Source organism: Leptidea sinapis, chromosome 43, assembly GCF_905404315.1.
Source record: "Leptidea sinapis chromosome 43, ilLepSina1.1, whole genome shotgun sequence".
NCBI classification, from domain to species: Eukaryota; Metazoa; Arthropoda; class Insecta; order Lepidoptera; family Pieridae; genus Leptidea; species Leptidea sinapis.
The window spans coordinates 2,490,490-2,503,513 of NC_066307.1; the positions used below are offsets into that span (position 1 = coordinate 2,490,490).

The 13,024-nt window shown below is 32.2% G+C and overlaps 1 protein-coding gene across 3 annotated transcripts in view; it reads left to right on the forward strand.

Moving 5' to 3' along the window:
- Positions 1-266: 266 nt before the first annotated feature.
- Positions 267-13,024, forward strand: part of LOC126977110 (carboxypeptidase N subunit 2-like) — a 28,106-nt gene continuing 15,348 nt past the window's right edge. The window contains exon 1 of one of the 3 annotated variants that reach the window (XM_050825812.1): positions 267-366. In XM_050825812.1, coding sequence (XP_050681769.1) covers positions 342-366 — 25 coding nt within the window. In that variant the 5' untranslated portion in view covers positions 267-341. Of the gene's footprint in view, positions 367-3,495; positions 3,567-10,753; positions 10,892-13,024 lie in introns of those variants that run through there. The other 2 variants (XM_050825813.1, XM_050825811.1) reach the window with 2 other exon arrangements.

A 13,024-nucleotide genomic window follows, 5' to 3' on the forward strand; every position in this document is an offset into this window, starting at 1 on the left:
ACCATAGTGTACATAGAGTAATTCAGCGGGAAGGGACTTTGTTTTATACTATGTAGTGAATCTTATTGTCTGTACTATGTCTGTATTATGTATCTGGTTGGTGTTGATGTCATTGAAAGGCTTATATTTGAAAAAAAGAAACAAATGAGTAAGTTTTGTTTCCAGCTAAATTTCATTCTGTCAAAATGACTGAGTTAATCTAACTAATAAATTTGATAAATTATTATGAAAATTTGTGATAAAAATTACCAACTTTAAATGGTTAAAGCTCGAAGTGCGGAGGTCCCGAGATTCTCTAGTAGGACCTGAGATTTATCAACTCTTATTGATAATAGTCCAATATGCAGTTAATCAAGAAATTTACTGGTAAGACCTAAGATTTACCGATTCTGAAACTTGTGTGCACTCAAATATCTAATTTATTTGTGTCTATCTTATTAAAATAGGCCAAAACTGTTTTTTAGTCAATTCTCAAGTCTTCACCGAACGTAACGTAACGTAACCTGTCCTAACTACGACATGCCAATCTTGCTTGAGTTTTAAAACTTGCGACCATTATATCAATAGGGCGCAACACAAAAAGATTTTCTTTTTGTGTTGGCGAGGCGAAGGTAAGGGACAGATACGATACGGCCGCGATATCTGCTACACAGATGCGGCGACCATACGGCAACTTACGTCATTGTAGAGCGTGATATTGACAATATAATATGTATATCTCTTCAGACGACGTAGATGAACTAGCTTTGCTACAGATTATTTGCGCCAAATGTCAAAAATATAGATGCAAATATTTTATTAAACGGAGAGGTCATGAAACCGGTGAAATCTGCTATATTTCTTGGGATTACTCTTGATTCCGAATTGGAATGGGGCCCCATATTGAAGGATTGGCGAATATACTTAGTGCTGCAGCATACGCGGTTAAAAAAATTAGACAGTTATCTGACATAGATACGGCGCGACTGGTTCACTTTAGTTATTTTCAAAGTATTATGTCCTATGGTATATTGTTATGGGGCTGTGCAGCCGATATTAATACCGTCTTTGTGCTGCAGAAGAGGACTAATCCCACTATTTATAACCTAGGTCCTAAGAAGAAGAGAAAAAATTAAAGAAATAAATATTTCGACTGTTGAAACTGTGACAATCATAATGTTTACACGAGGAAGAAACATAAATTTGTTACGCCTACTATTCGGTTGAGGCGAGTAAGTAAGTCTTTTATTGGATGATGTATATGTTTTTACAATATTATCCCAGAAAATATACAAAACAAATGTGTTACGAAATTTAAAAGAATTGTTAAAAAACGTTTAAGTGGGAAAGGTTACTATAACATAAACGATTTTCTTAATGATCCCACAGACTGGGTGTTAAGCGGACAACCACAGACTCTGTAACTTTAAATATTTGTTTTATTGTACAATATTACATTGTAATCCATATATTAATAAAAAAAAGCCCGCTGAGATTCTTGCGCCCGTTCTTCTCAGGTCTGAGGCAGTCTATTTTGAATGGGTGGCTTATATAAATTTGAATTTATTGAATTGCAAGCAAAGAGCAAGAAGGTACAGGATACATCTAGTGTGGAAAGAAGCTAGAGCAAATGTGTTCGCGCCAGTTAACTAATATTCATAATCCTAATTCATGCTGATTCTCTTTTTCTCTCTTTCCCGCAAGCGCACTATAATATGTAACTTCACTCCAAATTCTACAAATCATTGAACCAGGTTAACTACCAACATGCTTAACACATAACCGTAGATGCATATGTATATTTGGCTGTGTGGTGTATTATATTATTATTATACTTATATTAAATGGTGTATATTTTTCGGAATTTTCAAATAATATTATTTTTTTATTTTATTTTATTATATTATATTATTATACTTATCTTAAACTGTGTCTGTTGTTCAATATGCTGCCTCACCGCGTATGTTAACACACTTATCCCGCCTGCACCGTATCTGTTCCGTATTTTTTATTCAAATTCAAATTCAAAAACACTTTATTCATGTAGGTCACGGAAATGACACTTATGAATGTCAAAAAAAAAAAAAAATATTGTTCTTATTGAAGTTTCTTATTGAATTTCCCGCTTCTTCGTAAAGGGTTGAGCTAATGAGAAGAAATAGCAAGAAACTTATTGCCACTCTTTTAAGTCAAGATATACATTTTAATTGTTTTACAAAATATTTCAATTATAATATATGCAAAGTGACGCAACAAAAATACTCAAATGTCAAAAACTGAAAGGCTTACACGAGTAAGTCAAAAGAAAGAAAAAAAATAGTAAATTAATACTTATAAACATAAGAGTTATTGAGTATAGTAGATGCATCAATCCACACATACCGTAAATAAATAGAGGCATTATGTGAGCATTTTATAAAATAAATTAAATAATAACTTTAACTTTAAAGGAAATAATAATAATAATAAAAAACACATCAAGCAGACCTCCCGGTAAGAAGACCATCCAGCCACGAGTAGCACCCGTTCACGAGCATGAAGCTATTAGCTTGCGTTGCATTTTTTTTGTAATAAAATTTCAAAATGTTTCAAATTTCTTCATAAGATTTGATTTTTTGGAAAAAAAAAAGCAATTAAAAATCAGTGGAAAGAAACATTTTACCTCAGATAATTTATATATGTATATCGATACACTGTAACAGCTGTGAACTTTGTACATACTGTGAAGTAGTATACGTATCGCCAGTGTAAGACGTAGCTTGTCACGCACACTAAAGTAATGAAACTGGCCTGATTTCATGCGTTGCCTAATAGCAAGAGGCTAGACGTATAAATTATATAAACATTTTACAAATTTGTTTCTTTTCTTTAAACCTTTTCAATGTTATCAAAACCTACTATTTACAAATAGTAGAGCCAATTAGATTTTATTACAAGTTAACACAGACTTTTGTTACATTAAACAAAGTGCATGATCTTTTTAATAATTGTTCCGTTTTATTTCACTTGAGGGTTACAATTTTCTAACCAGTTATTTATGCGCCAAGTAAGTTATCCCGTTACGGGTACGATCTTGTAATATAATACTGCTACTTGTAAGATGTACGGAAATTATTTATTACCTTACTTGTGAAGTCCTTGATCTATGTAACAAGATCATAGTTATAAATTACTTTTAAAATTTGTACTTGAACTTTTCGTATCAATTGCAGTTTCCTTGATGGTCAAAGCAGTAAGGAAAAGAATTCCACCGATCCTATCCGAAAGCATTAGATTTTATCTTGGGAGATGAAGATAGCACCTAGAACCATGTCGAGTTTTTTCAAAGATGACTTAGGACTTAAGCCTATAAAAGACGTAGCGGTAATTTCTTAACTCTATCAGATCTATAGTAATAAATGTAAAAGCACCACAAACGTATATTAAGAAAAAGACAAAAAAGTAAAAGTTTTCATTGTAATGGGGCCAATGTGGGAAGTATAGGCTTTAAAACAAATTTTTTTAGTCTATCCATAATGGACAGTGAACATCATATTCATCAGCCGGAAGACGTCCATTGCTGGACAAATGCAAGACAGTGATATGAGGTAAGAAACAAATAAAAGAATCACAACATACAACCGAATTATAAACTTTTTTTTTAAGTCGATTGAAAATCGTGATAGTGATTAGCTAGCTTGGCCATCCTAATTAACCCAGTATCGAAAACAGTTTACACACGGCTAGTACTCAGAGCATGCAGCTTAATACCAGCAGCCGATTTCTTCCACCGAACATCAACTTGCTTCGCATTGACGTCTGGTAGTCTACAACCACGTTGTTTTCGAGAAACTTTTTGTGTCACAAATCCATTTTGTGGAATCAATTATCTGCTGCAATTTTCCGGAACCGGGATCCGATACTTAGAGCCAACTCCCACCTTTAAACTCCGCCAGTGCATCTCTTATTCCGTTGTTGCGGATGTCCATGAGCGGTTGCTTCACCACCTCTCGTCATATGAGCATCTTGCCCGCTTGTATTGAAAGAAAAATTTGCTCTTATTACATATTTATGTTCAAAATTTGTAAGAATACATCGGAACGTATCACATTCTAGTCCATATTCCAAAAGGCGTCTCTTAACTTATCCATGTTGATGATAATCCATCTCATTACTTTGTTATAAATATTTTGTTTACTCATTTATATAGCTATTTAATAAGGATATTTCTAATTTAAACAAAATTATGCTAATAATAAGTATATTTACAATACTTAGATTACTGGTAGTATTTCTACGTTGGATAGCTAAGCTGATCCGTTGGCCGAAATAGCTGTCAACACGTGGGTTTCCAGTAGCCATATTGAGGCCCGTAGATAGTACTTTGTTCAATTTCCGCGCTCCTGAGCCCCACGGGCAAGTATCTCCAAGTGTAAGACTTACTGAAACATTACACTGTATTATATTGCGTTTCATATAAATGATGAATACCATATTATCCAGCTATCACTAGGAAGACTTTCTCACTAAGAATACCAATGGATAGGAAACTGGAACTACCAGGTTAGACAATATTAATAATAATCTATTAATAATTTTAGCGTCCTTCTGTCCGGAACCTCAATAAGCGGACACAATCAATTTATCTAACTGGTTAATTATACAATTGTAACAAAGTCATTGGATATTTTATGCAACCTGAGCTATTTTATTTATGTGAATAAATAATACCACGCAAAAATCTTCTTCTTTGCCATCAAGAACATTTAATATATCGGCGAAAACTGGCCTCCAATTTCCTCTCTCTCCTTTCCTTATCCGAGATCCCCCACCCTGGACCCCTCTTATATTTATATTTATATATTATACACGTATATACATATCTATGTATTTATTTACCTTAGTTTTAAGCTCTAGTCATTAGACTTAAGTTAGGTTAAGTGATAGGAAATAATAATATGTACTAAAAAGTATAAAAAGTAATTGCGTATTTTATACAATATATATTGTCATCCAAGATAGGTTTACATACATGTAACTACATACATAGGTGATATTTGCTTGAGTTGTGAGGAGGCGAGAGGCGAGAGTGAGTCGCGGCGGAAGGACACCGATTCCAAAAATGACAATAATCGTAACTAGAAATAGATTAATTAATTAGATTTTACAAAAATACGCAATTATTTTTATACTTTTTAGTGCATATTGTATCTATTGTTTTGAAATAGTGTTTTTGAAGGCGGTTGTTTTTTGTTAAAATTTTTTTTACTTTTTTAAGTTTTTTAAACGTAGTTTTTTTTTCAGTTTAACCTTGGCATTTCCCTAACATATTAATAAATGATCCAAAAGAAGCAATTTCGTATGTCCAGCTAGTAAATGGATCCTTTTGCGTTCTCGAGCTGCTTATGAAGGACTATTTTACGATTTCATATTAAATTGCTAAATTGAGTTTCAGGTATAGGTATAAATTGTCACCATCTGAAATCTTACAACTATACTATATAGATGGCATATTTTTTTTATAAAAACAACGTACGAGACGAGCAGGACGTTCAGCTGATGATAATTGATACACACTACCCATACAAAATACAGTGCCGCTCAGGATTCTTCAAAACCCAAAAAATTCTGAGCGGCACTACAATTGTGCTCGTCACCTTGTGACATAAGATGTTAAGGCTCATTTGCCCAGTAATTTCACTAGCTACGACGCCCTTCAGACCGAAACACAGTAATGTTTAAACATTACTGCTTCATGGCAGAAATCACCGTTGTGGTACCCATAATCTAGCCGGCTTCCTGTGCAAAGGAGCCTCCCACTGATAAAATATATGGTTGTATTTATTAATTTCAATGTAAACTAACATGAAGAGTATGTTACAAAATCTTATAGACGCCATTAGTGTCAAGATGCCACGTTCACAAGCATCTAATAGTTGCTGAAATAAAAAATTCTATTGTTGTTAGGTAGTGCGGTATCTAGTTTGAGCGCAGCGGAGTCCAATCCATAACCTATGGTAATAACCATAATCTAAATCTTCATACTTTATTATGAATGTTAGTGAAGGAGCTAATTGAGCTCTCCATCAAACGCGCATAAAAAAATGTCATTTTTTTTCTCTGACTCGTGCTATGTTTGCTACAGTTTTGATCTACTGTCTTCTTTGGTCTTGTATTTCTTTATGTAAAATTTTCTTAAACGAGTTTAATACCTACTTATGTCCACTTGCTGTGTCTGTGGTTGCCAAAGAGTGAACATTACCTTGCAATTCGTCCTCCGAAAGTAATTGTAAATCACAACATAAGCATCAAGTGACACCGAACATTTTGGTAAATAGACACCGTGAAAATTGCAAGTAAATATATAATTATCAACATCATTTTATACTCCATTATTTTGAGGTTATAAGAAAATAACTAAAATAAGTGAATCATGTCAGTGACATTGACATTCCATTGAAGTTCCGACAGACGTCATTGCACAGAGTGACAATAACAAACGTCAAAAGAGTGTTGCCAGTGACAAAAAATAAAATAAAATAGTAATTAAATTAAAATGGAGGGACAATTCAAAATACTTTTTGATCAAATGAAAATAGAGATGGAAAAGCAAACAAATATAATATTCGAAAAAATGGACGAAAAACTAGAACCACTAATAAATGAAAACAAAATTTTGAAACATAAAATAGAAATATTAGAAAAAAAAGTTGAGTATATCGAAAAAGAAAAAAGGAGAAACAATGTCCTGTATTTTGGTTTGGAAGAGAAAAGGGACTCTTCTTCTGAGTTGCTCCAGAGAGTCGAAGACATTTTTAAGCAAGATTTAAAAATTATCGTGGAAGCAAGCGATGTATCCATAATTCACCGCATAGGTTCTTTCAAAGAAAACAAAATAAGACCGGTTCTCATTAATTTTGCAAACAACTGGAAGAGAAGCGAGATATTAAAAAAGAAAAAGGACATGAAAAATGGCTACATCACTGAAGATTTTCCTAAAGAAGTACTAGAAAAAAGAAGGGAATTAAAGCCGAAACTAATAGAGGAACGTGCGAAAGGAAACACCGCATACATTAAATACGATCAACTAGTAGTGAAGGAAGGGGCCCTAGTCAATGAAAAGAGAAAAAGAGACCAACTAACCTCGCCGGACATTAAAAATCGAGCTGAAAAGACGACAGTAACCAACACTTCTATAATAAAGGAAAAGAGAAAAAGCGCATTCGATTTGATGAGACCAAGGTCAAGCTCAATTACTAATATTTCATATAACTCTAAGTAGCAACTAAACATTAGCAACCAGAGATAGGACGACCGCAATCCGGCTGGTCACCGTGGGGCTGCACGACCACCACCCCCCCCCATAAAAATGCATCCTAATATCAAAATAGGAATTACAATAAGATTTACACTGCAACTTTAAATGTTCGAACGTTAATGTCAGACAGCAGACTACAAGAACTAGAAGAAGCGATAGCACATATAAAATGGGACGTTATAGATCTTTGTGAAGTAAGAAGAATAGGAGAAGAGATAAGAGAATATGAGAAATTCATTTTTTACTATTATGGTAAAAAGAAAGGTATACATGGAATGGGATTTCTGGTAAAAAAGCATTTAAAAGAAAAAATAATTAGTTTCCAAGGAATATCAAAAAGAATCGTCGTACTCAACATTCGATTAACAAAATCTAAACATCCATGGTCGATTATCCAAGTACATGCACCCTGCGAAGAAGATACAAAGTTAGCGAAAGATGAATTCTACAAAGATATGACTGAGTTAATGCAAAAGAAGAATATTATTGCCATGGGTGACTTTAACGCCAAGGTTGGTAGGAAAACAAACAAAGACGAATTTGTCTTAGGTGAGTACAGTAGTGGCTACAGAAACGACAACGGGCAAAGACTCATAGATTTTTCCTTTTCTTACAATTTAAAAATAATGAACAGTTTCTTCAAAAAGCGAAAGTCGAGAAAGTGGACATGGCTTGCACCGAATGGTAGAGATACAAGTGAAATGATGATTTTTATACTAACAAGAGAAAACATATATTTAATGACATTGAAGTAGTTAATAAGTTAAATTTCAATACAGATCATAGAATGGTAAGAGGAGTTATATAAGACATAAACGAGAAATCAAGAAAACATATTATATATTTTAACACAAAAAGTACAATAACATCACCGATACCACAAATAATATTGAATGATCTAGAGACAACACTAAATGAAACAAAAGACGCTAAAACAGTGCAGGAAAAATATAATCTTCTGGAAAATAAACTTATAAACATAAACAAATTGAATACAAAAAAAGTGAAGAAAAATAAGTTAGGAGAAGAAACGTTAAAACTGATGGAAGATAGAAATAAAATGTTACACAAAAGAAAAGATAACAAACAAAACATAGCATGTATTAGTAAGAAAATTCAAGGAACGATTAGAAAACATAAAAAAAAAAGGAAGACTGAGAGTTTTGAAGGATCAAATACAAAAAACAGGTGGAATTAAGAAAGGCTTAAAACAATTAAAAGAATACACACAATGGATACTCAACATGAAAACTAAAAACAAGTAGAAAAACGAAAAAATTACAACAAAGAGGCTATCAATAGCGAAAGTAGCGACAGATTTTTACAAAAACTTATATACAGAGACAGACAGAATAACACAAGAAGAAGATAAGGAAGCTAACGATGAAGAAGAAGAAACACCTTGTATACTAGAATCTGAAGTCGTAAAGGTTATAACATCACAAAAAAGCGGTAAAGCTCCTGGAGAGGATAAAATATCTAACGAACTACTAAAACAGTTCTTACTTGCGATATCCCGATATATGACCCATCTTTTCAACGAAATAGTGGCAACTGAAAAACTACCGACTCAATGGACGAAATCAACCATTGTCCTGTTACACAAAAAAGAGGACAAAAATGAAATAAATAATTATAGACCTTTAAGCCTCCTGTCGAATCTATACAAGGTGTTTTCAAAAATAATGCTCGGGCGAATATCAAAGCACCTGAAAGAAAACCAACCGAGAGAGCAAGCTGGATTTCACGCCGACTATTCTACCATCGACCATTTCCATGTTGTGAAGCAAGTAACTGAAAAGCTCAATGAATACGGACAACTGTATTATATGGCATTCGTCGATTATAATAAGGCTTTCGATTCGCTGAGTCACACTTATATCTGGAAAACGCTAGAAAACCAAGGTATAAAAGGAAAATATCTAGAAATCATAAAAGAAATTTACAAGAACACCACAGCAACAGTCCAACTTGAGCAACAATGTGAAGAATTTAGAGTTCAAAAAGGCGTAAGGCAAGGCGATCCACTTTCCCCAAAACTCTTCACAGCTGTGCTGGAAAATATATTCAAGAATTTAAAGTGGGGAAATTTTGGAATAAACATTAATGGATTGAATCTAAATCATTTAAGATTTGCTGACGATATAGTCATTTTTGCTAAGAAACCGTGCATACTATAAACTATGTTGCAACAATTAGATTTTGAAAGCAGGAAAGCAGGTTTATCAATGAACCCAACTAAGACTAAATTAATGACAAATGCCGCAAAGGAAAATATAGTAATAGGACAAGAAGTTGTAGAATATGTAGATGAATATATATATATTTAGGAAAAATAATTTCAATAAAAGACCAGTATTCTAAGGAAATAGATAGAAGAATAAGCAACACTTGGAAACGCTACTGGTCTCTAAAAGAAATAGTTAAAAATGAAACAATTCCTATGGCAATAAAAAGCAAATTATATAATACATGTCTTACTTATGGATGTCAAACTTGGCCTGCGACAAGCAAAAACAACCAAAAATTAGCAGTCTGTCAACGCAACATGGAAAGAAGTATGCTTAACATAAGACTACGAGATCGATGGACAACTGCAAAAGTAAGGAAAATAACAAAAGTCAGTGACGTGTTACGAAAAATAAGAAAACTTAAATGGAACTGGACTGGACCTGGACTGGAACTGGACTGGACCGAACAAAGAGAAATGGACTAAGGATGTAATAGAGTGGTATCCGAGGTATGGGAAAAGAAAACGAGGAGGTCAAATTAAAAGATGGGAAGAAGATTTACCAAAGGGATGGAGAAGGTTAGGCAGAGATAGAGAGACGTGGAAACAAATGGGGGAGGCCTATGTCGACAGACAACCTGACCAACTACAGCGAATTGGTTGCTAATAATATAAATATTTTTGTAGTAAATAATATGTAATATATTTTTAAGTATAGCATATAAGTTGAAAATGTGGAAAGGTCAGTAAATAAAGGCTTTTATTATTATTATTATGGCCACTTAATCCATTATAACATTGATAATTATTTTATACTAAATGACCCGTTAAACGTTGTTTTGCCATATAAATTATATTTAGTGTTCGACCGTTTTTTCTCAGATTTACTTTTTAAAGCCGACAACCACGACCACGAAAAAGTCTTTTCATTTTTCGGGTTAATATAATATAGCAACCATATTTTTATAAATTATAGCCTATGTGTTATTCTGGTGTGTAAACTATATTATTGTAATGTTTCATCAAAATCTATTCAGTAGTTTTTGCGTTAAAGAAGTACAAACATACATCCAGACATACAAACTTTCACATTTATAATATTAGTAGGATATCTGATGGGTCATTTATCAGGATACAATATGCTACGCTTGAAAACCTCTACGTAATTTTTTGTCCTAGGTAAGTGTTAGAATACAAACCACATGTTATTTGAATATTGTCACAATACAGCATAAAGTCAGCCTCATTCATCACGAGTCGGCTCCACACTTCAGTAATATCTTGTGGTCACGCCTTTTGTTTTATTTTATTAGTAGTGTAGAACGAAATCATAAATATGAAACATTTTCGTAAACTGTTCGTCATCCAAGTAATACTATCATACGGTAAGTGATTTTTGTTTTATTGGCCTTTTTAAAATATAATTACGTTGAATGTTGAAAGGTAATGTCTCTGAATAAAATATTTTTCATCACGATTTTTTGATGATTTGAATCTTTATTATCACGAGTTAGCTTAATCTGAATACCACCAATGTTCGGTGTTCCTCCTTTATTTGTGTTTCAATAAACACACTAAACTCGTGATAATAATGATTTTTTCCTTTTATAAATATCTTAACAAAACGTTAATAACATCTAGAGTTGAGGTCAACAGAGTATTGTTGAAAGAAAACGATTAATTATAATGATAAAATATTTAGATGGAGCTATTTTTAACCGACTTCAAAAAGGAGGTTTTCTCAATTCGATCGGTATTTTTTATGTATGTATACCGATTACTCTGAGATATATGATTCGATTTACGTGATTCTTCTTTAGTTTGATGCGAAATTACCATATCATTTGGTCCCATAAAAATTTTACTTAGTTTCACCCAGTAGTTTTCATTTTATGAAAATTTTTGTCTACGTAGATGTTATATTTTTTTTTGTGTACGACATTTTAGGAGTTTTCATTCCGGTTGATTATATATTATTATTAACTGACACTAAAAAGTTTAAAAAATCCGACTTCAAAAACTGAAAAGTATCAAATAACTAAAAGTTTTTTTTTTTTATAACTTTATAATATAACTTTATTATAAATCCTTCATACATTACTTAGTTCACTTAATTCTACTTAATATTATTATACTATAATAACAATACAAGTAATGGAACATACACGACATTTTTCTGGACAAACAACACCAAATACATCAAAATAATTTCCAAATATTCACAATGCTTTTGAAAATAATCGCACCACTAATCCCGTAGGATAAGTAGTGTTTCTAATAGTTAATTAAAATATTTTATATTATTTTAGTTGTCACTAGCATTAAACTAGGCCGGGCCTATATTTTAATACTAGTTACTTCCAGATACATTGTTTTTTACAGATAACTTCAATACATAAAAGCGTATATAAGAATTTAACTTATGGAAAAAAAAATTTAACAGTTCTACGAGAAAATAAATAACATTTGTCTATCATACATATTACTGGTTAGTACTTGAGCGGTCAGTAATAAAATTGAGGGTATACTTAAAAACATTTGGGTTGACTACAAAGACTGTTGACTTGGGCTATTTTCATATAATAATATAGTAAGGTATTATTGATTGGGTGTATTTTGAACTTTTAAAGTAATAATGTATAATAAAGTATTAAAGATAACAAATTTTAAAGATAAATATATAAGGGTACATGTATACATATAGATATATAGAAATATTAATTTATTGTAGATGTGAAATATAAGCAATTATTATGCATACTATAATTTTATAAGATAATGGTATAAAATAAACAATGAAATTTAAAGTTTTTTTTTTCTGTATGTTGTGCGTATATCGGTAAGGTAAGTAAGGCTGGATAATTAATAATTTAACGTATAGCTATAAACAAATTTTCAATTTCATCATACTTTTTATTTTTTAACCGTTTGTTTAACTTTTTTTACAGTTAAATTTGTTTTCAGAGTAGATGGGACCAAGATAGCATTGAAATTTACGTATAAAAAAAGTTTTAAAAGTGTTTGTAGGACAGACTTTATATTTACGTCGTTTTGTTACTGCTTCTGGAACAAATATAAGTTTTGAGTGCTGTGCCATTATAGTGTCCCTAATAAACAATTGTCTTACAGACAAGACATCGCATTTAGTGTATAGTTCACAAGTAGGATACCGAAAGGGTTTGCAAATAATTACTTTTAATAGAGCACGTTGGGCCCGTTCAAGCTTCAAAAGACATGATTTTCGAGCGCCACCCCACGATTTAATACAATAAGTTAATAAGGATTGTGCTAATGCAAAGTAAACATTTCTCAAAAGAGTGAAATCAGCAATCTGACGTAAGGTTTTAAATACGAAAAATAAGTTTTCTAGTCCTTTCTGACAGTAGATCAATTTGCGGTTTCCATGATAGGGTCTCATCTATTAGAACTCCTAGGTATTTAATTATTTTCGTTTTATTAAGGTAAACACAAGAGCATCCTTTATTTTGAGTCAAGACGTTCTTACAATTATGAACTTG